The sequence below is a fragment of the Dreissena polymorpha genome, chromosome 3 (genome assembly GCF_020536995.1).
Source record: "Dreissena polymorpha isolate Duluth1 chromosome 3, UMN_Dpol_1.0, whole genome shotgun sequence".
Taxonomy (NCBI): Eukaryota; Metazoa; Mollusca; class Bivalvia; order Myida; family Dreissenidae; genus Dreissena; species Dreissena polymorpha.
The window spans coordinates 144412143-144429980 of NC_068357.1; the positions used below are offsets into that span (position 1 = coordinate 144412143).

At 35.2% G+C, this 17838-nt stretch overlaps 1 protein-coding gene across 6 annotated transcripts in view; it reads right to left on the bottom strand.

Moving 5' to 3' along the window:
• Positions 1-17838, bottom strand: part of LOC127871816 (serine/threonine-protein kinase MRCK alpha-like) — an 85610-nt gene that overhangs the window by 21012 nt on the left and 46760 nt on the right. For all 6 annotated transcript variants that reach the window (XM_052415022.1, XM_052415023.1, XM_052415021.1 and 3 more), the window contains 12 exons: positions 16679-16743; positions 16273-16409; positions 15544-15625; positions 15069-15212; positions 12281-12353; positions 10960-11022; positions 10463-10552; positions 9289-9723; positions 5573-5653; positions 4797-4894; positions 3144-3231; positions 1688-1793 (listed from right to left, as the gene is read on the bottom strand). In XM_052415022.1, the coding sequence (XP_052270982.1) occupies positions 1688-1793; positions 3144-3231; positions 4797-4894; positions 5573-5653; positions 9289-9723; positions 10463-10552; positions 10960-11022; positions 12281-12353; positions 15069-15212; positions 15544-15625; positions 16273-16409; positions 16679-16743 (1462 nt within the window). The remainder of the gene's footprint in view (positions 1-1687; positions 1794-3143; positions 3232-4796; positions 4895-5572; positions 5654-9288; positions 9724-10462; positions 10553-10959; positions 11023-12280; positions 12354-15068; positions 15213-15543; positions 15626-16272; positions 16410-16678; positions 16744-17838) is intronic.

Consider the following 17838-nt stretch of genomic DNA (forward strand, 5'->3'; position numbering starts at 1 on the left):
CACACAATTACAAAGCTTGATTAAGTAGGACAGAATTGAGTATCCTTTTGATTATTGTAAAAATCTAACATGTCATCAGTGATGGAGCATAGTAGACCAATAGGCACACACTTGGTTAGAGTAAGAAATATTGCAGTGGTTATCACTTTAAATTCTTGTTAAACAAAAGTGTGACTATAAATCATACAAAGCACAAGAAATGGGCTATTGGGACTCAACAGACCACAAATAAACTTTGTTATATCATTATATCGTATTGTTAGAGACTTTTATTCTTGTTCACAAAGTACACATTCTAAACCTATCATATAATTGACTATTAAAAGGGTTATTTATGTCAACATCTAATGGACGCACCTAAAGTGAATGCAAAACAAGGGACAAAATTGTCACAAAACCAGGTTTTCATTGTGAAAAAAAATCTGATAAAGGGAGAAAACTCAAACTGAACTTTTGAAATGAACAAACAAAATTAACCCCCTTTGTAAGTTTGTTCTAAAATAAATCTATTTTTAGTCGTGGCGACCTTGACATTGGAGATATTGACGTGATTCTTTCGTCGACACTCCGTCCCATGATGGTGAACAAATGTGCCAAATGATTTTAAAATCTCATAATGAATGACATAGTTATAGCCCAGACAAGCTCATTTATGGCTATTTTTTACCTTTGAACTCAAAGTGTGACCTTGGAGATATTGACGTAATTTTTTCGCGCGACACACCGTCTAATGATGGTTAACAAATGTGCCAAATGATTTTAAAATCTCACAATGAACGACAAAGTTATGGCCCGGACAAGCTTGTTCCGCCAGCCCGCCAGCCAGCCCGCCCGCATTCACCAATCTAATAACCAGTTTTTTCCTTCGGAAAACCTGGTTAAAAACATGTATAGCAAAGAAAATTTTCACTCTTTATCCTATAGATGAGACAATGAGAGATGTCGAACAGTATGAGACATTGAGATCAGCCAAGAAAGATGAACAAATGCCCGTACACAGGCTATGGCACATGCCCAAGTAGATATACCTATCAAAATGCAGTTTAATTGTCATATATATCATATATATATAAATATCGGTTTAAAGCTAGATGTTTCAAGGATTAGAAATTAAAACGGCTACAAGTGTTAAAAGAAATTTCAAATTGGTTGAAAACCATTAAGTTTACATGCCTTCATTAATAAAAATCAGTCTATATGCACCTGAATGCTGGTTAACAGATGTAATAATGTCAGATCCTAGTACCAGTAATATTTTGTATCTAGGACACAAAGAACAAAACAGTGTGGTTTGTATTTTACAATTTTACAAACTTCAGACTATTTTCAATATGAAAAATCATTCCAAAAAAAAATAGAAATGGAATTTGCACATTGGTAAATTACCACAACCAGCAGATACAGATTGTATCTATATGGGCTAAAATCTGTTAACATGCACCAAAGTCAGTAAATTAACATTGTGTGAACATGTTTCAATTTGTAAGAAAACTTCAAATGTGAAAAGTGTTGCGTTATACACACTGTCATTTTGTAGTTGCACACATTACCTTTTTACACATAACATTTTAACTTATGAAGTAATTGCTATTTTTTACAACTTAAACAAACAACATGGATAAGCCATCACATTTCAAGAAGTTTGTTGACTGGTGCAATGAAAAAATAGAAAAAATTGGCTACTAACCCTTTGGCACTTCTTTCATCCTCCCGAGTTTTAAACGAAAACCGTCGCTTGTTTCGATTCACACTTCTACCTTTAAATACCTCAGTAAGCTGAAGCTTGTCTTCTTCTGAAGTAAATATATATTGTGCTAAAACCCTTGTTAAAATAACGCCATCATGTTTTAAAGATGTAATATTGACCTTGAAATTTCATTTAACAAAACTAGAACAAACTAGAAACGTGTCACAGACATGATTCCTTCACATCACACAAGTAATTTCACTATATTCAGGCCTTTTCCTGGCGTATCTATAAATTTTGATAATTTAACATACTTTTATTCATTTAATAAAATTAGTCAATAGAGTATTTTAAATAAATTGTATTCAACAAATGAGAGCTATACATGTTACATGTATATCTAAGTACATCGCAAGCTATATCACGATCATGATCCATGGATCAGCATTATAGTAAATTTAACAACTGATAGCTTAAAACAAAGAATCATTATACAGAACTCATTTAATTAACAACAAGCGATGTGTTCTTGAAACACTATGTCCACATATATTTGACCGTTGACCTTGAATGATAACCTTGACCTTGCCCTTTCACCACTCACAATTGGCAGCTCCATGAGATACACATGCATGCCAAATATCAAGCTGCTATCTTCAATATTGCAAAAGTTATTGCAAATGTTAAAGTTTGCACAAACATACACACAAACCAACCAACCAACAAACCAACCAACAGACAGGGCAAAAACAATATGTTCCCCACTATAGTGGTGGGGAACATAAAAATCGGGGCAACCACAAATTCAGTATGGGCGACCTTATTTTGTACTCAGGTGGACCTGCAGGGCGACTTAATTTATCAAAATTTTACACCCCTGATTAAACCTTCCCTGTATTTTCACAATGTAATAAAGCAAACAAAGAGTCTCATGATATTATATTGTTTACATTTGTAATGATTAATGTTTTATTGGGGTTGTTTTAGATCGATTTCTATTGTTTATTTTCAAAACAATCCAATAATGCCATGGGCTTATTATTATGAAAGGTTAATCGTACCAAAATATTAGTTTTTTGCTTGCCATGGTGCATTTTTTCAAGCTTCACTAATTTCACAAAGTATATAAGCTGTGCTCTGGGAAAATGGGGCTTAATGCATGTGTGTAAAATGGCTTCCCAGATAAGCCTGTGCAGTCCGCACAAACTAATTTGGGACTTCACTTTCAGTCTGGACTTGATTTCTGTTAAGAAGAGATCTTCTTAAAACAAAAAATTCAAAAACAGGGAAAGTGTCATCCTGTAGACTACACAGGCTAATCCGGGACAACACTTTATGCACATGCATTAAGCTCCACTTTCCCAGAGCAAAGCTAAATTATCTTTTTAGCACTACCCAAGTTATTTCTGGAGAAAGAAGATATTTTCATGTGCATTTGTTTGTGACAAATTCTTACCTTTGGTTAAGTTCTTGAAGTGTATCAACTGGAGGACATCGAGATTGTTGATCAAGTTCAGACTGCCATCCCTGTTCAATGGTTTAGTCTGAAAATCAAGATAAAATAAATAATTGCATCTGCCTTCAAGTGACAACCAGAACAAGAGCATAGTGAATTACTTTAACTAAAGTGATCTGCTAGCCAGCTTTGCAGACCATTGTCCAATACATTTGATATTTAATTTCAAAATAAATTAACTATATGAACAAGTTATTTATAGATTATACAAGTATCTGGGGTATTTCACAATTGTGCGAATACCAGACCACATGGACCACATGATCTCTGTAGGGTAAATACTCGTACCTTTTTACAGCCACAGCAATGGTTGACTAATATTTTTAATAATGAACAATTTAAAAATAAGAATAACAAGCAAATTCGTTGAATTGATATCCCCCGCCAATATGCTTCTGGACACAAAAGTATTACATTTGACACTCAAAAAAGCATTTTTTCAAGATACAAAGGGCCATAACTCTGTTTTTAACTGATGGTGTACAATGCCATTTGGCGTGCATCATCCTCTTATCCATATACATACTCATACCAAGTTTCATTGAAATCCGCCAAAGTACTTCCAAGATATGGCTCCGGACGGACAGACAACGCCAAAACAATATCCCTCGCCCTATGGGGGGGGGATAATAATTTAATTGAATCACTACGTCTGCATTGCAGAAATAACACCCTGTAGTACAATCTTTACTTTACTTGGCTTTTTTTTATAGCTATGATTGGACCATATTCCCAATGGCAAAAAGTATCTTTTTCACCAAATCAATTCCTATAATTCCCAATTCATGTTTTTAAAGAGAGAATATTAATCTAGAAATATCTTGCTTTTAAGTTGCAATATACATGTAACTGATATGTTTATGTCTGGAATTTAGTGTTGTATGTAATTTTTAACCCGAACAGTTCAACATTTATAGATCAAACGCTTAAATTCCAAATTTTGCTGGTAAAGGTCATATTTGAACAAGAGATGTGTTTGTCAGAAACACAATGCCCCTTCTGCGCTGCTTTGAAGCCATATATTTGACCTTTGACCTTGAAGAATGGCCTTGACCTTTCATCACTCAAAATGTACGGCTCCATGAGATACACATGCATGCTAAACATGAAGTTGCTATCTGAAGCAACATAGAAGTTATGAGCATTTTTCGAAACCTAAATGCGAAACCTAAATGAAAAGTGTGACAGAAATACAGACAGACGGAAGGACAGACGGGCGGACGGTCCGATCTCTATATGCCCTCCTTCGGGGGCATAAAAATGATGAGAAAAAGCCTGCATAATCACTGTATAAACAACTTGCTCTAAACAGCAAACATGTGCAGTATACATGCATACTAGTATTCTCCAGAACACATAACACACTGACCACACATCTTATAGTAAACATACAGTGCTTTTTTGTCAAAAATTACAGCCTCTTACACACCATTACCCAATAGCAAAAAGTTAACTTATTCCCCCCAAAATCTGACCAAAATTTCCCCAAAAATATGCCAAACTTTTCCAATAAACTCAATAATTGATTTATTTTCCCCGATCAAAAACGCAAAGGCTGTAAAATTAAAAGTGAAACAAAAATCACCAACATACCTTTTTAAGACACAGGGTCTGTACCCACTCAGCCTTGTAAACATCATAGACAAACACACTATTCTCTGTATAGCAGATGAGGTAAGGGTTACAGTAGCCTAAAACACATCACACAATCTATAGTTTCAAGTCAACAAAATATGTCCCAAACATCTTTGATCAAAATTAGCAGAAGCCTAGTAGCCATGTACAGGTAAATATGGAAGTGGGTTTGCTCAGAGTTTTAGTTAAATGAGCCTTGTTCTGAGAAAACTGGGCTTAATGCATGTGCTTAAAGTGTCATTCCATATTAGCCTGTGCAGTCTGCACAGACTAATCAAGGACGACATTTTCCTCCTAATCTTGATTTTCAGTAAGCAGGGACTTCCTTGAAACTGAAAATACCATAAAAGCGGAAAGTGTTGTCCCTGATTAGCCTGTGCGGACTGGAGAGTTGTTGATTGCAACATGTCCTCTAGAAATTTAATTTAAACTTATTTTTTTTTTACAATGCACTTTATAGTTAATTAAGGCAGATTTCTTAAATTAATACATACCATAGTTTTGCTACCTCTACATGTATCCCTACGTCATATTACATACAAAAGTACATTGTGCTTGAATGCATATTATTTTATAGTAAACAAAATAATTAAACTTCAAAATATAGTTCATGTGATCTTGGACAATATTTTTTCTAAGCTACAGTTCAACTATTGATGGAGGAACTGATTTCATTTCAACCATAATATTTTGTATACGTGAATACAAGTGCACAACAAGGAAGTGTAACTTACTGATAGCTGTAGGCTGGGCGGGCCACAAGATTTCATAGGGACGACATTTCCTACCATAGCTATCTACGTATACAGCACATACTGAAATAGACAAGAGTTAAATAGAAGCCAGCATACAAGTCTCAAGCCCATAACACTTCCAGGTATTGAGCTGTAAGTGAAATACAAAACTTAATAAGAATTTATTGGTATTTGTAACATCTTAAATAACAAGAGCACCGATTTGCGGGTGCAGACCGCTCATCTATTTTCTTTTTAAAGGTAAAGGGACTCTCAATTTCAATCACAAAGGAGGGAGGGGTGGAGTGAAGAGGGGTGTTTAGTGTGGGGGTGTGGACATTTATTACATTATCTTCCAAAAATGCAAAAGAAAAATGCAAAAAAAAATTTAAGGTAACAGGTTGTTAAACCCATGTAGAAAACATATAAACACTGGAATGTCAATGTATTATTGATGTTCTCCAGCATCTTCCTTTTTCTTAAACAAAACCTAGCATTTAAATGACAATAAATCATTACAATCTAAATTAATATGTCCAGTACAAATCCATTCAACTGACATGTTTGTATTGATATTCAGATTATTAAATGAATGTGTAATTTTGTTCTTCATACAACATAAACATCTTACCATCTTTTGCAACGGGGGATAGTTTGGGTGGAGTCTATTGTGGTATGTCAGGTAAGAGTAGTTTTGTCAAAGTATCAATCAAATCTCATCGTAAATAAAGAAGTTATGGCAATTTTAGCAAAATTTAATAATTTGACCTTGAGAGTCAAGGTCATTCAAAGGTCAAGGTAAAATTCAACTTGCCAGGTACAGTAACCTCATGATAGCATGAAAGTATTTGAAGTTTGAAAGCAATAGCCTCGATACTTTAGAAGTAAAGTGGATCGAAACAGAAAATTCAACCATATATTCAAAGTTACTAAGTCAGAAAAGGGCCATAATTCCGTAAAAATGACAACCAGAGTTATGCAACTTGTCATTTTACTGTACCCTTATGATAGTTTGCGAGTGTTCCAAGTATGAAAGCAATATCTATGATACTTTAGGGGTAAAGTGGACCAAAACACAAAACTTAACCAAATTTTCAATTTTCTAAGTATAAAGGGCCCATAATTCCGTCCAAATGCCAGTCAGAGTTACATAACTTTGCCTGCACAGTCCCCTTATGATAGTTAATAAGTGTTGCAAGTATGAAAGCAATAGCTTTGATACTGTAGGAATAAAGTGGACCTAAACACAAAACTTAACCAAATTTTCAATTTTCTAAGTATAAAAAGGGCACATAATTCTGTCAAAATGCCAGTCAGAGTTACATAACTTTGCCCGCACAGTCCCCTTATGATAGTTAGTAAGTGTTGCAAGTATGACAGCAATAGCTTTGATACTTAAGGAATAAAATGGACCTAAACACAAAACTTAACCAAAATTTTCAATTTTCTAAGTATAAAAAGGGCACATAATTCTGTCAAAATGCACGCCAGAGTTATCTAACTTTGCCTGCCCAGTCCCCTCATGATAGTAAGTAAGTGTACCAAGTTTTAATGCAATAGCATTGATACTTTCTGAGAAAAGTGGACCTAAACACAAAACTTAACCAGACGCCGACGCCAACGCCAAGGTGATGACAATAGCTCATAATTTTTTTCAAAAAATAGATGAGCTAAAAATCATCGATAACAATTTTCACAAAGCAAAATTTTAATCAAATCATTAATGACTTGAACTTCTACATAGAATTTTTTTTTCTGTAATTACAGTTTGGATACACAAAAAAATGTTTGAAACACAAAGTACACATGCACAATCAAGTAAAATAAACAAGAGCTGTCAGAGGACAGCGCGATCGACTATTCAAGTGCTTGACAGTATAACGTAAGCCATCATGGAGATGGGGGGTATAATGTGGGTGTGTGGTCATTTAATAGATGATCTTTCAAAAAAAAGAAAAAACAAGAGATGTGTTCATCAGAAACACAATGCCCCCTATTGCGCCGCTTTGAAATTAAAAAAAAAAAAATACACATTGACCTTGAAGGATGACCTTGACCCTGAACTTCCACCACTCAAAATGTGTAGCTTCATGAGGACACCGCTTTGAATTATTATTTTTTTGACCTTTGACCTTGAAGGATGACCTTGACCTTGAACTTCCACCACTCAAAATGTGCAGCTTCATGAGATTTATTCATTTGACCCTGAGTTTCAAGGTCATTCAAAGGTCAAGGTCAAATTCAACTTGCAAGGTACAGTAACATCATGATAGTAAGAAAGTATTTGAAGTTTGGAAGCAAAAGCCTTGATACTTTAGAAGTAAAGTGGATCTAAACACAAAATTTATCATAATATTCAAAGTTACAAAGACAAAAAAAGGGCCATAATTCCAACAAAATGCTTGATACAGTTGTCTGCTCTTGTTTATATGTTTGGGTCATGTTGGTAAAGAAGTATGCAAAATATAAAAGCAATATGTCAAGGGACATTGAAAATATTTGAGGTGGTACGCAAACTTAAACATAGAGTTATCAGTAATATGCATTTCTAAGTGGAAAAAGAGCTGTCACCATAGGATGACTTATGACCCCTATAAACGCTTAATAGAAGTTATGAGCTTTTTTCGAAACCTAATCACAGATTTCGAAACCTAAACGCGGACCCCAAGTTCAAGGTCAAGGTGTCAGAGGTCAAAATTTGTGTGAGTATGGAAAGGCCTTGTCCATATATACATGCATAACAAATATGAAGGTTATATCTCAAGGGACATAGAAGTTATGAGCATTTTCTGAAACCGAAACGCAAATTTCGAAACCTAAACGCGGACCCTAAGTTCAAGGTCAAGGTCACAGGGATAAAATTTGTGTGCGTATGCAAAGGCCTTGTCCATATACACATGCATACCAAATATGAAGGTTATATCTCAAGGGACATAGAAGTTATGAGCATTTTTCGAAACCTAAACGCAGATTTCGAAACCTAAACGCGGACCCGTTAGTTCAAGGTCAAGGGGTAAAAATTTGTGTGCCTATGGAAAGGCCTTGTCCATATAAACATGCATACCAAATATGAAGGTTATATCTCAAGGAACATAGAAGTTATGAGATTTTTTTTTGAAACCTAAATGCAGATTTCGAAACCTAAACGCGGACCCTAAGTTCAAAGTCAAGGTCACAGGGGTAAAAAAATGTGTGCCTATGGAAAGGCCTTGTCCATATACACATGCATACCAAATATGAAGGTTATATCTCAAGGGACATAGAAGTTATGAGCATTTTTCGAAACCTAAAGTGTGACGGAAAGACGGACAGACAAGACAGACGGACAGTCTGATCCCTATCCGTCAAAGAAAAGGGGGCATAAAAAGGGCCATAATTCTTACAAAATGCTTGATACAGTTGTCTGCTCTTGTTTATAGCTTGGGGTCATGTTGTTAGAGAAGTATGCAAAATATGAAAGCAACATGTCAAGGGACATAGGAAATATATGGGGTGGTACGCAAACATTAACATTTGCATGCTCACGCTAATGCCAACGCCAGGGTGAGTAGATAACTCCACTATATATATTTCATATGTAATAGTCAAGCAAAAAATATGCCCAAGTATCAAACCAAACGACCGACCAAAAAACAGGATAAGTACAGAACACTATTAAACTTCATTGTCCGGGCTATTAAATAAATGGCTTCATTGCCGTCAAGTAGACAACCTACCATTAAATGCAAGAAGGTACTCTCTGTCAGACAGCTCCACGGCCAGCATGGACTCAACGCTGCTCTGTGACAGAAATTTGAGCTGACTGTCCTCCTGGCTGACTAGCATGTTCGGGCCCCCGTCCCCCAGCACGTTGTACAAGCAGAAACTTGAGGCATAGCCCACGCAGAGCTTCTCCTCCCACAGGGCCAGGAACGTAATCTGGCCCGGAACGGTCATCTCCCGCTGTTTGCGATATTTCTGTCGATTTTTTATTAGTTCAAATGCTATCACTGTCCGTTTCATAGCAACACACAGAAATGTGGCAGTGGCTTCCGAGTGTCCAGTGTTTGTGCAGAATAACTGGCAGCCTTTGGTTTCCTGGATTTTCACCGTGTCCACCTCGTAGCCTTCCAGGGCCGACGTGTGCAGGAGCTTGATATGCCGCTGTTTGCCTTGAATGTATACACGGGATAATATAAAATGTCTATTTTAAAGCTATTCATTTTAACTTGATTGCATTGAAAGCCAAACAAAGCTTACTGAAAGGCTCTTAAATCAGTTTCCTAGGTAGATGGGTTGAACCAGTACTTAGTGTCTTTGGGGGAGATCAAAAGAATGCTCCCACAAAATGGGGATGGAACCCATGACCTCCTGCTTATCCACTACGCCATGACAACTTCGGTTCAGATAAAATACTTTAAAAATTAACTGAACCTTTACTGTAGTAAATACTACAAGAAGTATCAACAAAATATTGAAACTTATTAACTTTTTATACAAAATTCGTACTTAAACAAATCCTGTAAATAGTGGAAGTAAAAATAAATTTTAAATGACATCTGGCTTTCTCAATGATTGTTATATTACATTTTCCAATTTATTATATTATTCTAGCTATATCACCAGTTCAAATCCAGTTATTTTCTTTATTTTCAAAACAGTAATTGTTTTCATTAAATTCACAGAAATCAGAAACAAAGAAACCACCAGGGGTGTTGCTTTCAAAAGACCTCAGGGAAGGAAACACCTCCCTTACAGCACTTCACTCTTATATAGAGTATATATGGTAAATAAAACATTAAACTATCCCAGTAGCCAAAGGTCAGAAATCCATAAAAAGAGGAGAAATCAACCCTTCTCCGACCCCCCCTGGTAACATGAAAATACACGACCTTAAAGGCACTGACATACCACTATTGAGGATGATTAGTTTTTCCTCTGGCACCAACTCCACTTGAAACACTGGCTTCTTCTCGCTCTTATCCCCAATACGTATTAGCACTGCAAGGTAACAGGACAGTTAAACACAAGTAGAAAATATATATTCACACTTGAGTGTCAATGTATCTATGGTAAACACATTGCAAGGTAACAGGACTATTAAACCCAGGAAGAAAATATATATATTAACACTGGAGTGTAAATGTATCTATGGTTATAGCACTGCAAGGTAACAGGTTGTTAAACCCATGTAGAAAACATATAAACACTGGAATGTCAATGTATTATTGATGTTCTCCAGCATCTTCCTTTTTTTTAAACAAAACCTAGCATTTAAATGACAATAAATCATTACAATCTAAATTAATATGTCCAGTACAAATCCATTCAACTGACATGTTTGTATTGATATTCAGATTATTAAATGAATGTGTAATTTTGTTCTTCATACAACATAAACATCTTACCATCTTTTGCAAGTTCAGCTATGTATGCCCCCTCTTCTGTACCAAGCAGCAATCGACTTGATTCTACATATGTATGATTACATTAATTTTGATTAATTAACTGATGTGCATGCCAATCTATTCGTATCTGTTTACATATCATATTCAACTGATTTTGTGAAATCTAGTTTGTTATCAACAATCTTTGTTTAATGATTAGGTAACTATTCTTTTAATTATTTTATTATTTAATTACGAAAAAAGATAAAATTACTTAAATAGAAAATACTTAAACATATCTGTAACATATTTAATGCATATAACACATAGATTTGACTACAAACTCTTCACAATTCAATGTGACATTCCCAATACAATGGAAGTTTAAACTCAGCAAAATTCACCTGAATAGTAACTTCAAAGCACTAATCTTCTTTGTCCAGTACAATATTATATACAGCAGTTCAGGGCAACAGATAAGGTTCGTTTTATCGTTTTTACGATTTATATTTGACAGAAAACGAATTGAAATTAAAAATCAATCGTACAGAAAACGATTATGAAAATGAAAAACAAATTGAAATTGAAATTGATTCTTCGTCGTTTTAGTTGTTCCCTTTTCCGCCGTACCGCTTTTAATTATAATAAGTGTATTGCAACCTTTAGTGCGGCCGTAATATTTTCAGTTAGTTCCTATAGGCCGGTGTAAATATAAAAAGTTACTTCAGCCGAAATAAGTTCGGGAAAAGGTTCTCTGTTCAACGCTGTTGGGTTAGGAAACTTTCATAAACAGCATGCGCGCCCAATATTTTACAATTTGGTACGAGACCCAAATCGGGAAAAGACATTGTAAAGAGTATACTATCACATTTAATAGCGCAGGTGGTGACAGATTCTGAAATATTCGGCTCAAAACACCGCTGCGATTCTGTGTCTCAAATTAACTGACACCATCGTGATCTCCACTGGCTTGTCATTGATGGAGAGGATTTGGCAATGTGAGTATGATCTGAGATTGAAAGGCAGGAGTGTTGAAACTGATTGAAATTAAATGACTCATCATTATCCATTTGTCAATATACAATTAGTACTAATATTTACAAACAACCATTGCCACTGTGAATTTATAATTACTTAATTGGAATAAGAATTGCTGAGAATTATCAATATCCAAAAATGACGTGCTAATCTGATCCAGAAATATATGTACGTTTTGATCAAATTGTAAAAAAAATAATTGACAAATAGTTTTGAGGGAAAAAACTAATTGTTGCAAAAAGCTTGCAGTGAAAACTAATTGACCCAAAATCTTATCTGTTGCCCTGGCAGTTGTGTCCCTTACCTAAGACAGCTGCAGAGTACGTTCCCTTGACCAGAGACAGAGAGTTGTCATACACCTCCTGGGCTTGAAATATCTGCAACAGTTAACAGTCCTTTTCCATTTAACATTGCAAGTAACACAGATATTGAGTTAATCATTTTTCAGCAGCATGCGCAGTGAAACACAGCATGTGGCTATGATGATCACGCATCCAACTTATGCCTGAAAACTCCACTAATGTAAATAAAACAAGAGATGTGTTTGTCAGAAACACAATGCCTCCTACTGCGCCGCTTTGATTTATTTATTTTTGTTTTTGAATATATCCATTTAAAAAATATTACTAACCTTGCAAAAATTATCTGTACCTGCCAAATGATATAAAATAGAAATTATCTCCCTTTACAGCTTGTTACTTTCATTGGATTTGTTTTTTGACCTTTGACCTTGAAGGAAGACCTTGACCTTTCACCACTCAAAATGTGCAGCTCCATGAGATACATATGCATGCCAAATATCAAGTTGCTATCTTTAATATTGCAAAAGTTATAGCCAATGTGAGAGTTTTCGGACCGACAGACCCTACCGGGGGGAATAAAAAACAACAAGGCCATGATGGCCCTGAAGCGCTCACCTGACTAACCAAATACAATCCCAACCCAGATTTCATCAAGATAAACATTCTGACCAAATTTCATAAAGATTAGATGAAAACTGTGACCTCTATTGTTTACACAAGGTTTTTCTATTATTTGACCTAGTGACCTAGTTTTTGACCCCAGGTGACCCAAATACAATCCCAACCCAAATTTCATCAAGATAAACATTCTGATCAAATTTTATAAAGATTGGATGAAAACTGTGACCTCTATTGTCTACACAAGGTTTTTCTATTATTTGACCTAGTTTTTGACCTAGTGAACTAGTTTTTGACTCCTGATGACCAAAATACAATCCCAACCCAGATTTTATCAAGATAAACATTCTGACCAAATTTCATAAAGATTGGATGAAAACTGTGACCTCTACTGTCTACACAAGGTTTTTCTATTATTTGACCTAGTTTTTGACCTAGTGACCTAGTTTTTGACCCCAGATGACCCAAATACAATCCAAAACCAGATTTCATCAAGATAAACATTCTGTCCAAATTTCATAAAGATTGGATGAAAACTGTGACGTCTACTGTCTACACAAGGTTTTTCTATTATTTGACGTAGCTTTTGACCTAGTAACTTAGTTTTTGACCCCAGATGACCCAAATACAATCCCAACCCAGATTTCATCAAGATAAACATTCTGACCAAATTTCATAAAGATTGGATGAAAACTGCGACCTCTATTGTCTACACAAGGTTTTTCTATTATTTGACCTATTATGTGACCTAGTTTTTGACCTATTATGTGACCTAGTTTTTGACTCCAGATGACCCAAATACAATCCCAACCCAGATTTCATCAAGATAAACATTCTGACCAAATTTCATAAAGATTGGATGAAAACTGTGACCTCTACTGTCTACACAAACAAATTGTTGATGGACGGACGCACGCACGCACGCACGCACACACATACGGATGCCGGACATCACACGGTCAAATAAACTCACCATGTCACTTCGTGACAGGCGAGCTAACAAGCTGCTTAAGCCTCAATAATAAAATGTTTGTTTCCCCATCCTTACCCCTGCTAAATATTTCTGCGTAGATAGGTTGTGAAACAATTTTTTGCCATTATATTTTGTCCCTGAAGTTTTACTGAAAATTAACTATATGTACACAAGATTAAATTCTTGAATACTACATGCACAGTACATCAGGCTTTTTCCGCTCCATTTTGGGAAAATGCCACACTGGAATTTTGGGAATTTCACGTCGTGAAAACCCCAATTTTGGGAAAATCGCAAAATTGGCTCAATTGGGAAAAATTATCGCATGTACATAGTGTTTCTTATATTTCAAAGAAGCCGTTAACTGCTTAATAACGACTATTTTGTTAACTTATTATTAAAATTTTACAAAATATTATGAACATGTGTGATCAGTGCAGGTTTTTTAACCTGAATTTGGGGAAAAGGCCTGGCCTTTTTTTGAGTTGTAAAAAATCGCGCGAAGCGCCGGATTTTGAGGAAAATAAGGAAAGTCTTAAATAATCATGAACATTTTTTACAGTTTTTAAAACAAATTCAAGGCAACAGATAATTTAATTATGCAATACTTTTTTTCTATTTCTACACCGGATCAGGTTAACTTATATATTTTAAGGTTACAAAAAAAAAAAAAATGTTTTTTTTTGTTGTTTTTTTTTGGAATTCGGAAAAAAAATTTCAATTGGGATAAAAACAACCAGATTTGCATTGGGAGTGGGGCCGAATTTCGGACCCGTGGCATAGGGCTGAAAAAGCCTGTACATGTACTAAAGACTGGAATTAAAATGGACAAGATTGTAAAATTATGACTAGACACATATTGCATTACAGAACGAATATATTACTAAACTTTTCATTACTGTTCTAGAAGTTTGACTATAATATTTTTTGAGGTCATGTACATTAAGTAACTTGAACATCGCAAATCCCCCCCCCCCCCCCCCCCTCAAAAAAATATCGCCCAATTTCAAATTTGAGCTCACTTGCATGATTTTAATTTTTAATGATTCGGATGATTATCACTTTTTTCGAACTATTTTTACCCATGGAGATATCATATTCCTCACGATTTTGAAACTCACTACAGTGCCTTCAAGATCTGAAAGTATCTCTTAATAGTATGATGCAAAATAATTATCCTAAAAATTATGAATACTTACAAATTTAAAGGGCAATTTATTTCTGCGTAGAAGTTTTTGCAGTTCATTAAGGGCTCCGACCCATCGTTGCCTCTCTGTCTCATTCTCCGCCAACATTAACACAGAATGCTTACTACCAGGTGGATTAAGTTCTGAAGTAGTTACCTGGCAACAACAGACTGGAAATGACTTGTGGGTACAAAATATTATAAGCTTAACATAGTTTCTTACCCTAGTTATTATGTGATATTAATGAGCAAAAAATATAAGCAGTTGCCATCCAACAAAAAATTTTATTTGCTCAATTTATTTAAATATGACAGAAACTAACAAATGTTGAAAAACAAATTCTGTAATTGTTCAGACCCATTAAGCAACAAATCAACATTCTTTATTCATTAACATCATGAATTTTCGATTTGAAAATGACATTCAAACACATTAGTAAAGTGTGTTTTGGGTGTCTGCTATGGGAGTTTTTTTGTAACATACATACCCTAAATATACATGGTATGTCTTTTTTGTTTGCATGTATGACATCTGACGGCAAAACCTGGCTCACTGAAAACTCCTCATCTCTGAAAAAGCACAAAATAATCAATACTGTTTTATTGTAAATTAGGTTTTAGTAGAATTTAACAACACTTTGTCACATTAAACATGTTGAACCATCTTTTAATGTATTATCTTGTTACATTTCAATATATATAGCTCAAAAAAAGTAGCAGCATTTCATTCTCCCACAATTTAAATATCGACAAATTGAAATTGATTGTTACTTACATTTAAAAAAATTCTCCTCACTAACACAAAAAGATAAACACGATTTCAGATCATGTTTCAAAGAATTCAGTTCCAAGCCCATATAACATAAACTGGATGAAAAGCACCTATTGCAGAACATGACTAGGAATCTTATCTTAGACTTATTCCTTTCCCCCATAAAAGGCAAAGTGAAAATGGCTTTTGCAACCACCATAAAACCAGAACATCCTGCAAGTAACTCACAGTCTGTTCAGGTTTTATGCCGTTTGCTGCTCACGATTATCTAAGGGTTGGAAATGAAGCCTTAAAAACTTGAATCTAGTAAGAAAAGTCTTAAATAAAATACAACTTTCTAAGGGTCTACAAATGCGTGAAAATACATATCTAAGTGGTGAAGGGTTAAAAGAGAAGAACAACGAGAGACTCTATATACAGACACGTCCAGCCCCTATAATCTCACCTCATGTCCAGCACCTGTTGAACAACATGACTAGGTGTTCCCCGATCAGGGGGAATGTCAAACAGGAACAGTTTGAAATCACAGACTACAACAAATAGACGGGCCCATCCCTTCTTGATACCGCCTAACCGAGGTACCTACAGAAAAACGGGTACAATCATTTATACTGTAAGGCAGGGTATCTGAAGAAAAGAATTCTTAACACAATATAATGCACATCATTTCAATTGTTGTTATCCCATTTGTTACCACTCATAGTAAGTCATACTATCTTAGTGAAATGATCTGCATGTATAGTCCTCAAAAAATAATTGGCTCAAATTCATAGTGTCCAAAAACATTACAAACATTAATATTCTTGTAAGCAGTAAAATAAAGCAAAACCAACTGTATCACAACAACATACCCGGACGTATCCTTCGTAAGCCGTCCCAATTCCTTTGTTCACATCAATTCCCATAGGCCGCTTGACTGAAAGATGAACATGGACAAATCTGAGTTAAAATAAATTATCTTATACACCAGAAAATATATTAAAACATACCCTCAGTAGCCTAGGTTTTTTTGTGTACATTTGTGAAACAAAATAACAAGAAAATAAAGATTTATTTTAGTGATCAACTAGCTATCTTATGTTAAACATCTGGTATTGATCAAACATAAAAAGCATGAACTTTTAACAAACCTTACACGTTGTTACTGACAACTAAACTGTGGTAAATTGAATACATAAAATAGTTGATCCTCGCTCTGAGAACTTATCTAACTTACCCATTTATGCCTTGTGGACTCTCCCATCCTTCTAAATAGGATCAATTTATTTCCAAAATTAGGGATGTCTAGTATATTAACTTCTATATTTAGAATATTTCTTACAGAAATTCCTTTAAGCAAACAGCCCAGACCCTGATGAGACGCCACATCATGCAGCGTCTCATCTGGGTCTACACTGTTTGCCAAGGCCTTTTTTCTAGACACTAGGCATAAATGGGTTAATGCATGTGTTTACAGTTGCCTCATATTAGCATGTGCAGTCTGCAGAGGTTAATCAGGGCTACACTTTTGCCTACAGTTTGCGTTAAGAAGAGACTTATTTTAAACAAAAAATTCCATAAAAGCAAAAGGTGTCTGAGCGTACAAACACACATTGTACTGTAAAAACCCAGTCATAAGTCGGGTTTTTTTACCTCCAAAATTTGATTAAAAATACAGTATCGACTTATGGGGTCGACCACGAATTTTTTTTAATGAAATTCGACGAAGATTGATCCCCGCGGCAATTGTTGTTGTTGTTGTATTAAACAAGATGTGTTTGTGAAACACAATGTCCCCCTATACGATGTTTGACCTTGTAGGATGACCTTGACCTTGTGAAGGATGACCTTGACCTTTCACCACTCAAAATTTGCAGCTCCATGAGATACACATGCATGCCAAATATCAAGTTACTATCTTCAATATTGCAAAAGTATTCATAAAATAAGCGATTTGGGCCACATATATTTGACCTCTGACCTTGAAGGATGACCTTGACCTTGACCTTTCACCACTCAAAATGTGCAGCTC